Genomic DNA, 20,936 nt, shown 5'->3' with positions numbered 1-20,936 from the left:
TTCTCTGATAGCTAATGATGTTGATCATCTTTTCATATGCCTGTTGGCCATCCGTATATCTTCTTTGGAGAAATGTCTGTTCAGATCTTTTGCCCATTTTCTAATTGGATTGTCGGTTTTACTGTTGTTGAGCTGTATGAGTTCTTTGTATATTTTGGATATTAACCCCTTATCTGATATATGGTTTGCAAATATCTTCTCCCAATTGTTAGGTTGTCTTTTCGTTTTGTTGATGGTTTCCTTTGCTGTGCAGAAGCTTTTTAGTTTGATGTAGTCCCATTTGTTTATTTTTTCTTTTGTTTCCCTTGCCCGGTCAGACATGGGACTTGAAAATATGCTGCTAAGACCAATGTGAAAGAGCGCACTGCCTATGTTTTCTTCTAGAAGTTGATGGTTTCGGGTCTTACATTCAAGTCTTTAATCCATTTTGAGTTGATTTTTGTGCATGGTATAAGGGAATGGTCTACTTTCATTCTTTTGCATGTGGCTGTCCAGTTTTCCCAACACCATTTATTGAAGAGACTATTTTTCTCCACCGTATGCCCTTGGCTCCCTTGTCAAATATTAGCTGTCCATAAATGTGTGGGTTTATTTCTGGGCTCTCCATTCTGTTCCACTGATCTATGTGTCTGTTTTTGTGCCAGTACCATGCTGTTTTGATTACTATAGCTTTGTAGCATATTTTGAAATCAGGGAGTATGAGACCTCCAGCTTTGTTCGTTTTTCTCAGAAGTCCTTTGGCTATTCGCGGTCTTTTGTTGTTCCATATAAATTTTAGGATTCTTTGTTCTATTTCTGTGAAAAATGTTGTTGGAACTTTGATAGGGATTGCATTGAATCTATAGATTGCTTTAGGAAGTATGAACATTTTAACTCTGTTAATTCTTCCAATCCAAGAACATGGAATATCTTTCCATTTCTTTGTGTCATCTTCAATGTCTTTCAACGTTTTACAGTTTTCGCCGTGCAGATCTTTCACCTCTTTGATTAAGTTTATTCCTAGGTATTTTATTCTTTTTGTTGCAATTGTAAATGGGATTGTATTCTTAATTTCTCTTTCTGCTACTTCGTTATTAGTGTAGAGAAATGCAACTGATTTTTTTACATTAATTTTGTATCCCATGACTTGACTGTGTTCCTTTATTGTTTCTAAAAGTTTTTTAGTAGATTCTTTAGGGTTTTCTAGATATAAAATCATGTCGTCTGCAAAGAGTGACAGTTTCACTACTTCTTTTCTCATGTGGATCCCTTCTATTTCTTTTTCTTACCTGATTGCTGTGGCTAGAATGATTATATATTTTTAGGTTAACTATTCTAAGTTAACCAAATTTTTCTCTATATGTATGCAGACCTTTATTTGCAAGCGATCTTATTTCTTAATACCTACACAGAGGCCTTTTTCATTTCCTTGTGGGTATTTCGATGGTTGAGCCTAATCTCTGATCAAGTGAATCATTATGATACAATGTAAATAAACATGAATAATATAATTAGCAGCAAAAAAATGTTTGTTTTTTATTTTCAGCCTATGAATTATGTCTTTTAAATGTGTTTCTGTCTTTATCTTTTCTATCTTTAAACTGTAAGTTCCCTAATGCAGGAACCCAAATCCTGCACCCAAATAATTTCACAAATAAGATAATTATGCCCATCAACGAGTGTTCAACACCAATGGCCATGAGGTGAAGCTAATGACATTGTATGTGGTTTTTCAACATCATTACTTTTGAATTAGTAGAGGCTACTGGTATTTCATTACTAGCAACTATGTATTGGCAATAATAAATTTGAGAAATTATTGTGATTACTACAATTTTTAGAATGATCTATCCCAGTAGAGTCAGAAGGAATCTGAGATTCAGAATATTCATGTATTAGTGGAAAAATGGAAAAAAATACAACTGTTTATCTAAAACTCATCCTCCAATTAGAGCTGCTCAGGCTTTAGAAAGCTTGAAAATAAGTGTGCAAGACATCTGGGACCAAAATGGTACCCAGTGAAAAGATGCTGAGACATCCATCAAAATTAGGATAGTATAAAACATCAATATTTGTAGTAAACCTTCAGAACTTCAAACATTCTCATATCCAACATACAAAGCCCATGAAGAAGGAATTCCTTAGGGGCAGTTTATGAAGATAACAGCCAAAGCCACCTTTAGATTCCCTAAAAGAACAGTCTTTATCGGTATGATAAAAAATGAGCAAAATATATAGGAGAGAAAGTATAATACTTTAATGATAATACATGCTATATAAAGACATTGTGTTTATGGTATTTTTTCTTCAACTTTTTTCACTAAAATCTCCTACTGTTAAAAGAAGAACTGGTTAATTTGGCAAGCTTACATTACTGACATTTGGACAGGACACATACATTCCATTAACATTTTAAACAGATTTTAAGAACCCTTGATTTGTCTCTGGGCCTCATCATTACAAGACATCTTTCTCTATCATCAGAATTGAAATTTGGTTCCTAGGGCAACCTTTTATTCCAAAATAAAGTCCAGGAATTTAATCTCAATTATTCTCCACCTCTGCTCTTTTTATAAAATAAATAATAAAATATTACAAGTGTAGCTCAACACATTTTCTATAAAATAATTGAGTAAATAAAATCATGGGTTGGGGGGGAGAAAATCCCTTAAAGAAACCTTTGCTTAATATTCTTTACTTTTTTTTTTAAGAGAAGAGCACTTTTATAATAGAATTACATATTTATTTGTGTTGTAAGCTCTCATTTTAATCAGGCAGTCTTAAGATGGGTCACATGCATGAAAGATATCTGAGAACTTTAACATTTGGTACAACAAGCTTATATAGTAAAATGCTTATATAGTAAAATCGGAATCAGAGAGGAGAGTAAAAATGGTTTTCTTGGGAAATAACTCCTGGGAAAGCAAGAAACCATGAAGATCACCATTACCGACTGCATTTGACAAATGTATAGAAAATGTTTCATTGAAGCAAATTTCTAGATAGAATTCTTTAAAAAGTAAATTTAGTATAGGTAGGTGCCTTGGTAAAAAACAAAACAAAGACATATTATGGCACTACTAATCCACTGAAGAAAACAGCACTCCCTGACCACTGCCCTGCCCCCAGCCTTACTCCTCTGCTCCCCAGGCCAGGCCCAGCCCACACTGCTTTTATCACCTTTCCCGCTTATCAGCACTGGCTTCACTGCAGAGATGCTAGTTACAGTTTTCTCCCCTAGGAGGTATGGAACTCTTCATCCCAGAATCCTTAGCAATACCCTGGTGCTGTAATGAAGCAGTCAGTGGTCTTTTGATATACCAGTGACTCCTAATTCAGACCTTGGTATCTGAGTAAATGGAAGACTGATCTTTTCACACTGGAAACTAACACTTTTAGAGCAGCTACTCTAATAGGGCCTACATTTTAAGAGCAGCAACGTATACAGGAAAGGAGAAGGAGGAAAATAAAATCTCAAAAGTTGCTTTTCCACTACAGAGAATAAAGTGGGGAAAACTTTAATCTTTTATGAAAACATTCACAACAAAAAGTAAGATGGGCTGGGCAGGCACTTCCTTTAGAGATAGAGTAAGGAAAAGGCTGAAAAAACAGTATTCTTTTCTGGAAGGAGTCAAAGAAATAAATGTCCAATCAGAAGCAAGTAATGGCAATAGAAACGGAAGAGGTAGACCAATCTCTGGGGCTGACTTAAGAAAAAAAGATAATTACTGAGAAGCTTCATTCTAGGAATCTATCCTTCCATCCCCAACAGTCCTGAGCTGCTCCTGTCCTAATCAGGAGCTTCTATCCCAAGTCCTACGAGCCACTGCTAGTGTCCCAGTGGCTCAAACTAGGCTCAAACTCAAAACTGCCTACCAAATTTCTCTAGGGCTTCCCTTCCCCTCAAGGTGACAAGGTGTCTCTCCTGTGGGGAGGAGTGGGCATGTAACACAATTCTGGCCAGTGACATGTAAGATGACGATTCCTAGGAAAGCTCTATTTTCTTGATAGAGGTGCACCCCTCTGTTTCTTCTTGCTCTCTTCTCCTGCCTGGAATGCAAACTTGATGGCTAGAGATCTAGCAGTTATTCTACAAGCGGGAGGACGAGAGTAACACCCCAAAGATAGTGTCACAGAAAGCATCTTTAATGACATCGTGAAATCACTCTACCAATGCAGGACACTCTTCTTCTGGATTTCTAGTTAAACGAGAAAAGAAATTAACCCTATTTTGTTTAAACCACTGTTATTTAGGTTTTCTGGTACAGCCAAATTCAGTTCCTGATACATTTTTATTCCTAAGGGGAGCATCCAGGAAAAGGTAGGAGTAGCAACCTTCAATTTTACTATAGGAATACCCCAATTTGAAACTTAAACACCCCTATTGCATAGTGGTTTACTTATCACTACATTTCAGATACATCATAATTTTAAGGGTCTTTTACAGGGTGACCTAAAAACCTATGGTAAAACACCTGTTAGGTTCTACACTCAAAATTTTGGAAAATAATCCATTCCAAAGTCAGAAATAAACATTCTCACAGAGAGTTAACAAAAGTCTAAAAATCAACTTAAATCAAAGAAGGCAGACTATTCCATTAGATTTTTCTTTCCAGATGACTTTATATCAAGATATGCTGACAATTTTTTTATCCAAATGTGTGTGCTTGTACTTCTAAATATTTTCCATTGTTTAATTTAAAACTCAGTATTAACATTTAGAGTATACCTTTGTTATACACAAAGAAAATTTTAAAAACAATTTTTAAAAGTTCCTAAGGAGAAAAATGGGTTACGTTTGTTTTAAAAGTTAACAGGAAGGGGCAGCTATAATTGCCCAATAATGTTTAATTATACAATATGAAACACACGCCCACATTGTGCTCTTGAGTCTCCAGGGAGATGCATGTTCACCAGAGTGGAACAGAGAGGATGTGTTTCTGACTTACAATTTATTTTTTTAAAAAGGGAAAAAAGAAAGAAATTAAAAAAATATTCAACAGGAGAGTGAAGCAGGAAATCTCAAGACAGTAACCACTGTCACATGTGATTGTGGTTGCTATTACAAATACTTTATTTTTATTTTTTCTTTTCTTTTTTTGTTGAGGAAGATTAGCCTTGAGCTAACATCTGCCACCATCCTCCTCTTTTTTCCTGAGGAAGACTGGCCCTGAGCTAACATCCGTGCCCATCTTCCTCTACTTTATATGTGGGACACCTACCACAGCACGGCTTGACAAGCAGTGTGTAGGTCCGCACCCAGTATCCAAATCGGTGAACCTCGGACCACCGAAGTGAAACATGCGAACTTAACTGCTGCACCACTGGGCTGGCCCTGACAAATACTTTTCTTTAAAACACAGAAAGAATAATCACATAAAATTGACATCAATTTCTCCAGTTGCAGCTGAATTCTGACCTAACTTATAAAACCTTTTTATTTTAATAACAAATTTAATGTCAAAATTACCTTGTTCCTTAATTTTGGCCCCGTTTCCTTCAACTATTTGCTATGGAACTAAAAACCCATTAGCAATAAAGAATACAATAATCACCAATCTCTTTGTGCATGTGAAATTTTAAAGAAAAAAATTGTTTTCCTTCTCCTTCAGACATACCCCCAAACACGTACAAGGAAAGTAAATTGTGTGACTATGACACCCTTAGAAAATACACCAGCCCACCCACAATTATTCATCAACTTTCTTAATTTGCACATGTCTTCTAAACAGGTGAAGTCTTCACAGACATTTAAATACATAAAGAAAGTTTGAAAATATTTTAACAAAATGTAACTTTAATTTTTAACTTCTTAGTATGACTATGACAAAGACACAAGTGTAGGGAATCAAATAACAATTAATCATAACTTTAGTGTAATATATTTCAACATCAAAGGAATTTATGAATATTACCTAATTTGTTCTATTAAAAATATTTTAAGATGTGAGTGGTTCCACCCGATTAATGATCTTAAAAATCTGTCCTTTAATTTGTTGCCAAGAGTATAGTGAATACATATAAAACCAGGATGTTAATACAGAAGCTACTGACATCAGCTTTTTCTTAACTTCATCAGACTGTATTTTAAACAAAGGAGGATACAGACAACATGGATAAGATCCAGAGGCTATTCATAAAAAAGATTAAAAGCTTAGAAAATAATACCTGCACAAAGGTTAAAGGGACTGAAATTGTTCAGCCAGGAAAAGTCTGAGGATACAATTTAATAAGTATCCAAGTAAATCTGAAGGGTTCTTCCATAGAAAATAGTGACCAGCTGTTTTCCATCTCCAATGAGGGCAGAATAAAAGGAAAGAGGCAAACTGAAGCCCAAGGATTTTAGTTAAATAAAAGGAATGATTTCCTGTGCAAGTAATGTGCATTGTAATGGCCACTGTGTGTCTACGGAAACCCTTTGTTCAGAGGCCTTTACAAGAAAGAAAGATTTTCAGGCTGGCCCTGTGGCCGAGTGGTTAAGTTCGCATGCTCCGCTTCAATGGCCCAGGGTTTCGCCGGTTGGGATCCTGGGCGCGGACACGGCACCACTCACCTGGCCACTCAGAGGCGGCGTCCCACATGCCACAACTAGAAGGACCCACAACTAAAATATACAACTATGTACTGGGGAGATTTGGGGAGAAAAAGCAGGAAAAAAAAAGAATTATAAAGTTTGGCTAAAGGAATTTTATTAGCTGTGGAAAAGTGATGCTACATGCTGATGGAAAATGTGTTGTGAACTGTCTTATCACAGGGCCTTTTGGATCTACAGGGCATATGACTTGTACCCTAACATTAGCTGGCTGTGGAGGCTACAAGGTCATCTGATGCAGTTGGATAACCGTGTTATGGATGCAGAAGGCCTACTCTAGTCAGAAGCCCAGCTAGGAACCCAAGTCTTAGGCTGCTTTCCAAGACAAAGGCTCAAGAGACCCACCAGTCATGGGAGATAAAAAAAATTCATATCCCACTGCCCCTTTCCACTCAAGATTAACTGTATAGCAATGTGTTGGCATTTTGTGCTTCATGGCCCTCCCTGTCAAAGTATACAACCATAATGGGCTACACAGACTAGGAAATGTGAAGAAAGCAGCAGCAGTGAGCCAAATGACTTGAAGCTATGAGGTAAGACATCACAAGGGGAGTAGCGAAAAAGAAAGGGGTAGGCGAAAAGACAACAGAAATGTCAGAAAGGAAATTCCCACCCATATCCATTTTACAGTATCAGCAAATCACTTGAATATTTATAACTTTCTAGGCTCTACAAGGCAAGAAGTCATGTATTACCACTTGTGCCATTTAGAAGCCATCCTCTGTAGTGGAAAACAGCCTAGCGCCTAGACTGCGACATTAACCACACATGACTAGGGGGGTAGGGGGAAGAGAAAGATGAGTAGGAATTAAGAGGTAATTAATCTGCTTTTGCCTAAAACTGTGAAATCACAATGTCTCACAGTTAACTGCAATCTTGAAGAGCTATATGTGTGTGTGCATGTATGTATATATACACACACACAAAAATAGAAATGCTAGTCTGTGAAAGTATCTCTATCTTCATTACTCTGTAAGCAACAGAGATCAGAAAGAATGTCTTAATTGTCATTTTAGGCCCTGCAACACCCCTGGCACTGTGCCTCACACATGACAAGCAGTAGTAAATTTGAACTGAACTGAATTTTCTGCATGAGTATTCCTGTCCCTTGATCCTTCTTTCTAGTGTTCTTTTCCCACCTCAGCCCTTCTTTCTTTCCTTAGCTTAAACTCCTCTGTCACTGCAGCTCAAGTGATAATTTAGACAACATGAAATAATATGATGTTCTATTTATTGGAACAGAATTTTAGGTTTACTTTTTTTAAATGGAAAAGCAAATATTAGGAACACTATCTTTTTATCTCTAACATACTTTACAAATTAAAATAAGCTATGGGTTAGCATCCTTCAACAGAAAAAAGTAACATAATCCTAAGTTAAAGATATGCTGCTTTCTACTATACTAAAAAAAAAGTGTTTTTTTAAATTATTTGTGCCACACTCTTTTTACTGTTAAGTAGTAAAGCCAAGAAACAAAATTTTCCACAACTGGCTATAAAAAGTAACATATAACTCTTCTGATTTCTACAGAAATATACTTTCAAAATAGAAAATTAATGTTCAATGGGAAAAAGCCACATACTTTTCATAGTTCCATCTTCTTCTTCCTCATCCTCACTGTTTATAACCATGGTCCCCAAGTCAGATTCTAACATCGTGCTATTATGTTCAATCATGGTCTGGGCCCCTTCACTCATTGTGCTGGTGGCCCGCATCGTGCCCACACTTTCCGAACTAGTCTTCACCATGGTGTGGGAATCCAGCTCATCTTCATCCTGCAAGCAAAGTACTGCAATGAAGGAAGACTTTTCTCAGACAGCTGAATTTCTTAATTCTTAACAATAGTACAAGCATATTATACTTTTAATACTGAAAAAAACACTACTATTACTATTAATTTTAATGTGAGGATACATACACAAATGTTATCATAGGAGCCAAAGTTAACCAAAACAATCTAAAGCTTTATGTAATTAAAGCTCAAGCAACAGACACTGATGAAATAGAAGGCTGCTAGTTGTTTTTTTAAAAAGATTAAGATAGGGGCCGGCCCGGTGGTGCAGCGGTAAGTTCGCGTGTTCCACTTCTCGGTGGCCCGTGATTCACAGGTTCGGATCCCGGGTGCGGACATGGCACCGCTTGGCCACCATGCTGTGGTAGGCGTCCCACGTATAAAGTAGAGGAAGATGGGCATGGATGTTAGCTCAGGGCCAGCCTTCCTCAGCAAAAAAGAGGAGGACTGGCAGTAGTTAGCTCAGGGCTAATCTTCCTCAAAAAAAAAAAAAAGTAAAATAAAATTCTATTAAAAAAAAGATTAAGATAGACTAGGAAATAAACTAACAAATTCTGTTTGAGAGACCAAACAATCTGCTATTGGAAAAACTTGATCATGCACTGAAATTCACTTATATGTATTCCACTTAAAGTAGAAACGAACAAGCAAAACCTAGTTCTGACAGCGACAAAATGCAAATATGGAGAACAGGAACATCCATGTTGTTCTCAGTTGTTTGCTAGCCCTCCTCTTCCTAAACCTACACGATAAATTCAGCTTTACATCTCAAAGTCTTTTGTTCTTCTTTCATGAGCCTCCCTCTCACAGAAGACTTCTTTATTCTTATGGCTTCAACTGTCTAGTATGTTGAGGACTCCCAAATCCTGAAATCTTCCTGACTTTACTTACTATTTAAATGATTAATGTTTAAAACTCAACATTCCCAAAACAGGTATCATCTCATCCATCTCCTTAGCCCCTCCTGTCTGCCTCCATTCCCAAGAACCACCACTACAAAGCAGAGTAATCTTTATTAGCAATCCGAGAATAAAACTTCACAGTCTTCTTAGGCGTATTCTCTCTTTCCTTCCCTATATACAATCAGTCAACAAGTTCTTCAAAAAATCCCCTCGCAGCTCCGTCTCTTCTTTTCCATTCTCACTGCTACTGAGTAAATTCCTCATTACCTCATTTCACACCTTGGTTACGGCAGGCAGAGCTTCCTGATTGAAGAGTCTCTCCCACCCTGCCCTTCTAGAATCACACAGATGTTAGTTCAAATCCTGGCTTGAATCACTTAATAGGTATAAGACCTTTAGACAATCTATTTAAACTCTAAATTTTAGCTTTTTTCATTGGTGCTATAATGATTAAATTAAAAAGGTATGCAAAATGCCTGCATCCTACTAGGAACAAAGCAGTTTTACACCTTCTTCAAAGTACATGTATACCACACCAATCCTTCTTGCATATTATATGTATCACGATATCCTTCTACTGAAGAATCTATAATGGCTCCCAGTTCTTGCCTGCATTAAAAGCTAAACATTTCTGCCTAAATTTTAATGTCTTCTATGTTATCTTATCTGGCCAATCCTATTTTCCCATTGTTCACATATCCTTCAATATAGTCAGGCTGACCTTAACTGAGTCTCCCTCTGTCATAAACCCATATCACGCTTTACTCATTAAGACTTCCCTATTGCTCATGTGTTCTTCTCTACCCAGAATGCTCTTTCCTCTCTATTTTAACTAAATCCTACCTAGTCCCAGATCCAGTAGTTATTACCTTTATGGCTAATCAGTCTTTATTAATTATCCTCTTTTCCAAACTTCTGTCGAATTTATAATTTGCATTATACATTTTTGCATTTAAATTTATGATCTCATACTGTGAGCAATCATTTTGTAAAATCTTTTCTAAATGTGAGCACCTTATGGATAAGAATGCCTTACAGTACTTCTGAATCTCCTAAGGTGTTTCATTCAGTATTCATACAAAGTAAGCATTCATCATATATTTACTTTTTCACAGAATTATAAAATCATGGACCTTTAATAACTCAACCTTTCATTTTATATCTGAAAAAACTGAGGTCCCTAGAAAGTAAAAGATTTCTCCAACGTCACACACCTACATAAAAGTAGAGCTGGGACTAAGAAACTAGTTCCTTTATTTTTTAGTCCATTATTTCACTAAATACATGTACCTTACTACATTTAAATTTTGATCTACTTGAATGCGTAAGTTAGAGGTATTTTACCAGCTTATGTCACCAGCTCCTATTCCAAAAGAGACTGATATAAATTATTTGGTCCATCTTCATCAAAGCCATCATCATCTCTCACGTGGTATATTAAAACAGCCTCCTAATAGTTTTCAGTGTTTCCATTCCTGCTGCCTTTAGTCTACCACAAAATAGGCAGAGTGATCATTTCAAAAGACAAATCACATCATGTTACTCTTCTGCTCAAAACCCTGCATTTGGCCTCCCCTCGGACACTTGGAATAAAATCCAAAATTATTATCATGGCCAAATGTGATCTGGCCCAGTAATATCTGCCAATCCCATCTCCTATCACATTCCTTCTCACTCACCAAGTTCCAGCCATGCTGGCCTCCTTTGCTGTTTCTTGAACATTCTAAGTATGGTCCTCTTTGAGCCTTTAAATTGGCTGATCTCTCAACCTGAAATACTCTTCCACAAGACAACTGCATCCTTTAATTAACTCAGGTCTCTACTTAGACGTCACCTTCTTAGTGAGGTTCTTTCTGATCACCAATCTAAAACTGAAATCTCCATCAATCTTTTTATCCTTCTATATTCTTCATAGCCTGTACCTGGCCTCCTCTACCACTAGAATGTAAGTCTGATGAAGGGAGAAGACTTCTTTTTCACTGATGAATCCCCAGTGCTTAGAACATCTGGCACATAGGAGGTACCGAATAAAAATTTATTTAGTGAATGAATCAATTTACATTTTCACTTATTAGTTGACTCAACAAGCATTTATTGTAAATTTAAACATGTCAAGGAGTGGACCCGGCACTGGAGATACAAAGATGAATAAGAAACAGTTTTATTTCATTTTTTTTTAAGGAGTTTGAAGTCTCAGAGAAACTGACTGACATGTGAACAATAAATTACAAGGCAATTTGTTAAGTGCTATAAGAAGAGTGTTGGCAAAGTACAATGGGTGTACCAAGAGTAAAGCCTCTAACTCTGCCTATAAAGACTATATATGTAACATATACACACATAAATTTGGATGGCTGTATTATGTTACAACTTCTTTCTTACAACGCTTCTCAGCTCAGACATCCCAAGACTGAATTAGATGCCATATTTTTGTATTGCTGTAGCACCTCGTGATTATCCAGTCATACCCTTATTACCCAATACTGTCATTATCTGTACACTTGACTTGTCCAAATCTCCCATTAGTCTCTAATATCTATAAGGACAGTAACCAGATCTTCTTAACAGTTATATTCTTGGTATCCAGTACAAAGCCTTGTTCTCATTATACAATCTATTAAATGAACATTAAAGCCCTCATTATGAGGTAGGGCCAAAGGACAGAACTAAGGACAATGATATAAGATTCTAGTATAGAACTTTATTTAAACCAACATAGCATTTTAAAATATAGAATGGCTATTGAAGAAACTTTGGGAGGGAAAATAATGCTATTAACTGGCATTATTCAGTTGATCAATCATTTAATAATGATCAAAAGTTATCATCAATGAGTTTGAAGCACTATGCTAAGGACTTTTTGTACACTACTCTCATTTTATCATCTTATACTCTGTGAGATTTTATCATCCCCATTGTGCAAATGATGAATCTGAAGTTCAAATGGATTTAACAATTTGTCCCAAGTCATACAACAAGAAAGTGGAGGAGCAAGGATTTTAACCAGGTCGTTCTGATTCTAGAGCCCAAGATCTAACTTCCAATTGTTCAAGTTTTTAAAATTACCTATAGCATTTCTCAAGACTAAGTTAATTTATATTGCACATTAGCTAAAGCATGTTTTATATTGCTAAGTTAAGAGATGAAGAAACTGACATACACATAAACTGATTTGCACTTGGTAAAAGCTAATAAAAAAAATGTTGAGATTTACTCCTTCCAGCAGACTCCAAGAAGGAGGGAGGGGAAAAGTCGATTTTCTATCAGTTCCTTTTTGAAATCTGCTAGTTTAATATCTTATTTTATCATGGTTGCAACCAGTTCATTCCCAAAACACTAAATCTATTTTTATACGTGTGAGTCATTTGTCTCTTATCCTTGTAAGATTTAGTGCTGTGACCATTAAACTTAACAAGAAACATAACATCTGGTTGGTGTGAAATAATACTTTTAATCTTCCTATATTCTATACTAGAGTTTCATCTGCAAAGGGATAATGAAGCTTGCACCTCTGGATTCACACAATTGGCTCAGATAATCTATAAAATTATAAAAACACTGAATCAAGCTTGGAAGAGATCACTTTTATTGCATATTATTTTTACTTACATGGTCGTTTTGCTAAAGGATGCTAATCTAATTTAAAAATTGACAGCAAAAAAAATAGCAGTGAAAAAAATAGTGAGCACTCAATTCACTAATGAGAAGGTGGCACTCAAACAGTAATTAATAAAGTACAGATGGAATAAGAACTAGTTTATGTGAAACTAGAAAACTCAAGCACTAATAATTTGGTGATGGTGTTGAAAACTTTTCAGCAACACTTTTTACTTTTTAAAAATCATTAACTCAAATTATACTTGATATTTTAGATAGTTAAAATTTTATTTGATACTCTTTACATTTTTAAGATAAAACATTTATAATTTTTTCCAAAGTTGTACTTCATTTATATATATTCTGTTATTCCTCACAAAAGAAAAGCAGAAGAAAAACATGTTGATACTTTATAGAAAAAGGTCTGCAGAACAGATGCTTCCCCACTGTAGAAAGCAGCCAATTCCAGTAAGGAATACAATAGCATTTTCAATCAGTGGTCATCATGTGCCAGGAATGCAAAACAGAGTACTGATGATAATCCAGGTTATGAATCATAAAATCCACACGGAATACAAATATTTGAAAACATTATTAGGAAATCCTACTCCATTGTTAAGACAGATTTATGCTATAATAGTCTGAGGAAAAAATCAGAGACTCTACATTAGATAAATCTTTACATTTGCAATATCTACTATCTTAAAGGATTTTCTAAATATTCAGCTATTACTTGACTGATTTTAAGGATATCTACATAAACATTTTAGAAAGCATTTGTCATTTGTAACATTAATGAGATAGACTATTCCTTAGTTAAGTAAGATCTTTCTAATTGGAAATATTCTAATTATTTCTCTCTGGAAGTGATATTAAATATTTCTCATTGCTAATACAATTATATAACAGTCCATCATCAGTATAGAGCAGCAATCTTAATGGCTTGGCTACAACTAGAGAATTCTATTGAGTATGTATTCTGCTACATCATGAAAAAAATTTATTTTTCAGGAAAAAAATGTGCAAGATAGATAAATGAAACAACATACAAAAAGCTGCAATATTATAGTGGTCTAGATATCTTTAAAATCTCTTAGAGGCACTAATCAGGGAGGGCCATGAAGCATCAAATAATAAATGTAACAAACATACTATAAATGCATAACTGAGCTTCCAAGATAGCAAAAGAAACTCCTAAGAGCCCTCAACACAGCTGGGAACCAGAGTGAGAGTAAGCTAACTCTGACCCATAGGGCTGCCTTAGGAGCATGTGATGATGGGGGTCAGGGGTGGGGTGGGGTTGGAGTGTTTATTCCAGTGTATAAACGGGGACAAGAGACAAATCTTTGGGTTTTTTCCAAAGTAGAACTCAAACCCCTGCATAAAGATGGGAATCTTGAAGGTCTACATCCTCAGTGAAAGAGGAGACAAGAGAACTTGTGCTATAGGCAAAGGAGATGGCATGCAAACTTGTCTGTCTCACCTGGGCTATAGGTAAAGATGGGTAGTAGGTAGTAGGGGTGCTTCCCTTTAGAATGTACAGACATGGGTTTGGGCTTTCCCACATTACTCACATCGTATGGGGAACTCCACGCTGAGAAATTAACCTAATGCAGTCCCAGTATGGAAGCACTCTGGGTACCTGATGGAAACAAATAAAAATCCCCCCTAGAGGGACTCATACTTAACTTTCAACCCAGAATTCACATCCTTCTCAGAGATAAAATCCAGCTAACCTTGAGTTCACAATCTAAAAGGTAAACAATAAAAAACAAGCTATGGAGAATGGGTAGAAATAACAAACAACAGAATTAAGACTCCCTTGCTCCGCAGAATTAAGTCAGTCCCCTTAGAAAGCTGGATCTTCTAAGATAAAAGTTCCTAGGATAAAAATTAAGAAAGAGTAGATAGGGGCTGGCCCTGTGGCCAAGTGGTTGTTTGCGTGTTCCGCTTCGGCAGCCCAGGGTTGCACTAGTTTGGATCCTGGGTGTGGACATGACACCGCTCATCAAGCCATGCTGAGGTGGCATCCCGCATAGCACAACCAGAGGCACTCACAACTAGAATACACAACTATGTACTGGGGGGCTGTGGGGAGAAGAAGAAGAAGAAGAAGAAAAAAGGAAGATGGCAAGAGATGTTAGCTCAAATGACAATCTTTAAAAAAAAAAAAGAGTAGATAGTGGCATTCTAGATTTGAAAAAACAAGCACAAAGGTAGAAATATTCTGGCTAGAATGGAAAGTATTGCATGAGTCTGACTGCATTACCAGATGACCTACAGTTTATAGAGTGCTTTGAACACTAGAAGCCAGCACAAGTTGCCAGGCAGAGGAGTGATAGGATCTTCAGAAACTAAAGGATGAACTGGAAAAGGAGAAGACTGGAGGGAGAGAGACTGGAATCGGAACGTTATTACCGAAACCCAGATTTGAGGTAATTAAAGCCTGTACAACAACGGTCCTACAGAAAGAGAAATGACAATTTGAATCTGAAAGAAATCCTGAAAGAAGAATCAACATATTTTAGAAAACTTCTGGAAAGTCACATAAATTGGATCAAAAATAACTCCAATATTCTGAACCTACAGAGACCTAACTGACTCGCAAAAGAAAACTGGAAAAGATTCTAATTTGGCTAGATGAAGACAGAAAACAAAATAACGTTGGTTTTTTGTAACCAAAAAATGACAATGGAATTTGCCACTTCAGCACATGATGAAGGCAGTGAAACCTAATTATTAATTTGTGGTGAAAGAGTCAAATAATAAATCAACAAGGCATGTGCAGTACAACTTCAAGGAAATGAGCATAAAATCAGGGAAAACTGTGGCTGGAATCTTTTACTTCTCTCCTGGTGCATAACTAAATCAGGGGTTGGTGACTATGCTAACATGCTAACCTGTGTCAATAAATAAATTTTAATTACTACTTGAGTTAGAAAGGGCAAAAATCAAGGGAACTATTGCACGTTTGCTTGTTCTGTTTCACATTATGGAAGAGCTCTATATATCACTAAATTTAAAACACTGTCTTCTATAGCAAAGTGAAACTACTGATGTGGCCTAACAAAGCATTATCTTCAAATTCTCCTTCCAAATATGGTAAAGGATAGAGCTTACCCCATTGTCCCTGTTATCAGTATACCCTGTAGTGTCTATTGTTTCTGTGTTACAAGTGAAATGGCCCACAGCAGGGTCAACTGGTTAACCCTGGTCTCATTAGTACCACATTCAACCCAACTGAGCCAAGGACTACTGAGAAAACATCAAAAATATTCTTCAAATAGCTGCCCTTAGGCACCACCATGTCAATGTCTGACAGGCTGAAAAAAGTGATAAACTGGTATTCACCAATTAAAAGTCACTAATATTTACAGTATCTGAAAATCTGTACAAAGAATGAACTCTCTTCCTATTGCTGTAAGTAGGTGGTCCTTCTTTCTCGCTGACAAAGCAACATAAGAGCTTATACAGCTGCTGTCTTTGATATACCTGTCTCTAACAAACAGAAATTTCTGCCTTCATGCATGCTAACTTTTGTATGTTCACAGGCATGTTTTAAAGTTACATCAAAGCTTTCAGGAACTCCAAAAGTCATAAAAGACTTGTTCATCAGTACAACAAGCTGAATGGTGAGAAGGCGTGTGGGCAGGACTTCAGAGGCTCCATGATGCAAGACTGCACAAGTTCTTGGCATTATATTAAAAGTTTCCAAACAAAAGATTATCTTACATCCCCTGTGCACAATACTGATACATTGTACAGTAAATTAAAAAGTAAAAGCAACCTTAACTATGACTTTTCTTTTTTCTCTCACAGCCAAAAGCATGTCAAAGGATTAACGAAATATAAAGATTATAAAATCAAATATTTCAAAATAAAAATAACACCTTTAAAAATTGTTGCTGTTACAAGAAGTTTATAAAAAATCCACAAGAGGGCACCAAAGACAACAGACTAGAACAAATTTCATTAATTGGAGATTACACAGATACAACAGGTTCACAGAATAGGTTATTACATTTACTAACATACTATCAATACCTTTCAGAAATAGACCAGTGGTCATTGATTTTTTTTAAAAGATATATTTTAAAATACCATAACGACTGCTATGTCATAAGTTATAATTTTAAATAAGCAATATTTGTTTCTTAAGGTTCAGCTCATCTACATTCAGTAATTTCCCCAATGACTTGCATATAAGAGTAGGAGCTCAATGAACAGTTGTTGATTCGACAAAATTGATAGAAACTACAGCAGATAATATCAAACATTCATATTACTTTATCATCCCATTACTTTATCATTCCATTCTAAATAGTATTTCTATAAAAAGGTTTATGATTGTATATCTTACGTTCATAAAACAAATAGAACTAAGGGCTAATTTGTCTTTGAAAATAATTTTTTCTTTTCCTCATCCTTTCTTTACTCCTTATCTGTTCCATTATGATAGTGTTTAATAGCAAATATAAATACTTAGAAGAAATATCAATGTAGAAACTTAGAAATGATAATATGATGAAATGATTTTAAGAAATCACCTTCCAAAATATACAATTCAGAAGAAGACTTCTTGAAGCACAGTAAAATAACAATATTAATTTTAACATGCCGATTACATTACTGAAACTCCTGATACAAATGAAATTCTGGGGCAGAGGAGTGTCAAGGCAACAAAAAACAAACAATCCTCCCCTCCCAACTAAATATTTATCATGTTTGACTTGAGCACTGCTGAAGAAATACTTCTCGTTCCATGTATGTACCATGTACTTCATGTATTAATTTTTAAATGCAAATACATTCTATTTTGACGATAATCTTGTGGTACTATGCTAAATAGTAAGTAATAAAAAGTTAAAGTTAGGTAAAACCTACAATATAAAGCAGTTACATAGATATATTTGTTGATTCAATAAACATTTATATAATAAATAATCTGTGTCAGGCAGTGTGCTAAGATATTGTCTTTGTCCTTGAGAAATGTAGTTTAGAGGAGAGAGTTAGAAAGTAGACAAATACAGTGAAATAAATATTCTCATACAGGTAAACACAGGATACTATGGAAGCACACAGGAGCACTTGCTTAGCTGAAGCTTAGAAGAGCATCATGAAAGATTCCCCCTTTCCAGAGGAATCAATGGCTAAGATGACTCCTGAAGGATAAGGAATTAATCAGGCAAATGAGGGTGAAGAAAGCAGTAGTCTAGGCAGAAGCAACAACCTATGATTTTCTTTAAACACTTTGTGAGCAACCCCATCTTTGCTTATGGTTTAACTACCAGCTGCAGAAAGCCTATTCATTCCCTAATTGCCTGAGTTCTCCATTGGGGTTCAAACCTACTTATCCGAATGCCTGCTACACGAAACGACTTGGATGACCCACGGACACCTCAAATTAAACAACTGCTAAAGTGATCTCACCTTAGCCAGAAAGTCAGCTTGGAGAGAGTACTGCTAGAGAATATTTCAGCCACAGTAGCAGGAGGTGCAGAGAGAATGTGGAGAAGTAAAGAAACAAAGGCTCTAACTATTCTATCAAGAAGTTTGTTGTGAATAACTTTTTGTTAATTTTTATCCTTATTTTTCTTTTAACTGTCAAAACATAACTACATTTTTAGGCTGAGGAGAAAGGCCCTAAAAGAAAAGGATAACGTGACTGACTGAAAAGGCAAGCAGAGAAGAGGCCTTTTAAGAAGGGTAGAAAGTTAGAAAATCCAGGGGCCATGAAACAACAATTCCTGTCTTTCTGCATATGTCTATCACTACTGTACTTGCCAGACTGCACTATGATCAGTCATCACTTTACTTGCTGCTTCACCCACTAGATTGCAATCAGAACAGGCAAATACCATGTCTTATTTTTCTTTTATACAAATTTTTATAAATGGAAAAAAGATAATATGCTCTGAATAGGGAGAAAGAGAAACCTAGTGAGGATACAGAGATATTAAAGTTAAAAGAAAATGGAAGTCTAGTTAGTGCAGCAAGACGAGAAAAAAATAAAAGTTATAGATGTTGGAAAGGAAGAAATAAAACTATCTTTAGTCACAGATGACATGATTGCCTGTATAGAAAATTTCAAAGAATCTACAAAACACTCCTGGAACTAATAAATGTGTACAGCAAGGTCACAGGATACAATGGCAATATAGAAATAATTTACTTTCTATATACTAGCAATAAACAATTGGAATTTGAAATTTTAAAAAAACCATTTTAAATAGCACCAAAAAAAAGAAAAGAAACACTTTGGTCTAACAAAATATATATAGAATCTGTGTGCACTGATGAAAAATACATCTAAATAGAGAGACATTCCATGTTCATGGATTAGAAAACACAATATTTTTAAGATGTCATTTCTTCCTAACTTAAAGGTTAGATTCAAGTCAATCCTAATAAACTTTCCAGCAAGTTAATTTGCAAATGTTGAGAAAATTATTCTAAACATTATGGAAAGGCAAAAGACTTAGAACAGCCAACATAATACCGAATAAGAATAAAGTTGGAAGACTCACAGTATCCAATTTTAAGACTTCTATAAAACTAAAGTAATCAAGACAGTGTAGTATTGGCAAAAGAATAGACACATATATCAGTGATATATCAATGGAACAGAATAGAGAGCCCAGAAACAAACCCATACAAATATAGACAACTGATCTTTGAAAAGGCACAAAGGCAACTCAATGGAGAAAGGGTAACCTTTTAAACAAAGGATGCTGGAACAACTGGACATCCACACGCAAAACAAAGGACCTGGACACAGACCTCATGGCTTTCACAAAAATTAACTCAAAATAGCTCACAGACCATAATATAATATGCAAAACCAGAAAACCTCTGGAAGAAAACACAGGAGAAAACCTATGTGACCCAGAGTTTAGTGGTGAGTTTATAGATAAAACACTAAAAGCGAGATCTATGAAAAAAAATCTCAGAGGTGATATTAAACTAAAAACTTCTACTCTGCAAAAGACACTCTTAAATGATTGAAAAGACAAGCCACAGACTAGGAGAAAATATTTTCAAAACATATCATGTAAGGGATTTGTATCCAAAATACATAAAGAACTCTTAAAAATCAACAATAAGAAAACAAAAAATACAAACAATTAAAAAATGGGGAAAAATATTGACCAGACATCTCATCAAAGATATATAAATGGCAAATAAGCATATAAAAAGATGCCCAACATCCCTGTCATTAGGAATTGCAAATTAAACGAAGAATGAGATACCATTAAACACTTATTAGAATGGCTCAAATGAAAAAAAAAGCTGACAATATGAACTGTGTGTGAAAATATTTAGCAACAGAAACTCATTCATTGTTGGTGAGAATACAAAATGGTATAACTCTGGGAAACAGTCTGGCAGTTTCTTACAAAACTAAACATACCATAAAATACAGCAATTACAGTCCTAGGTAGTTACCTAACTGATTTGAAAACTTACATCCACACAAAAGCTTGCATGCAAATGAATATAGCAGATTTATTCATAATTGTCAAGAACTAGAAGTAAGCAAGATGTCCTTCAGTAGGTGAATGGATAAACAACTTGTGGAAAATTCATGCAATAAAATACTACTCAGTGTATTAAATGAAAAAATGAGCTGATGGGCCACAAAAAGACGTGAATGAATCTTAAATGCATAGTTAAGTGAAAGAAGCCAGCCTGAAAAGGCTACATACTATATGATTCCAATTACACATCATTATGGAAAAGGCAAAACTACAGATGGTAAACAAAAGCAACCACAAAGGGTTCAGGAAAAGAGGGAGAGTTGAACAGGTAAAGCACAGAAACTTTCTAGCGAAATTATTCTTTATGATACTGCAATGGTGGGTATATGACACCATGCATTTGTCAAAACCCACAGAACTTTACACCATAAAGAGTGAACCTTAAAGGACACAAATTTTAAAGAAGCATTTAGGAGGTCAGGAGATTCCAGGATGCAATGCAGACTGTGACACACACAAAAAATCTATCTGTATTATAAATGTATGAAAGAACTTCACTGAAGGAGGAGGGGAGAAAAGATGCTAACCTAAATAAC

General features: G+C 35.6%; 1 protein-coding gene across 2 annotated transcripts in view; it reads right to left on the bottom strand.

Annotated features, from left to right (window-relative positions):
* STK3 (serine/threonine kinase 3) overlaps nucleotides 1-20,936 on the bottom strand; it is a 264,867-nt gene that overhangs the window by 64,199 nt on the left and 179,732 nt on the right. For both annotated transcript variants that reach the window (XM_046642576.1, XM_046642577.1), the window contains exon 9: nucleotides 8,154-8,346. In XM_046642576.1, the coding sequence (XP_046498532.1) occupies nucleotides 8,154-8,346 (193 nt within the window). The remainder of the gene's footprint in view (nucleotides 1-8,153; nucleotides 8,347-20,936) is intronic.

The sequence above is a fragment of the Equus quagga genome, chromosome 16, assembly GCF_021613505.1.
Source record: "Equus quagga isolate Etosha38 chromosome 16, UCLA_HA_Equagga_1.0, whole genome shotgun sequence".
Lineage (NCBI taxonomy): Eukaryota > Metazoa > Chordata > Mammalia > Perissodactyla > Equidae > Equus > Equus quagga.
This window is presented reverse-complemented; position numbering and strand designations above follow the sequence as displayed.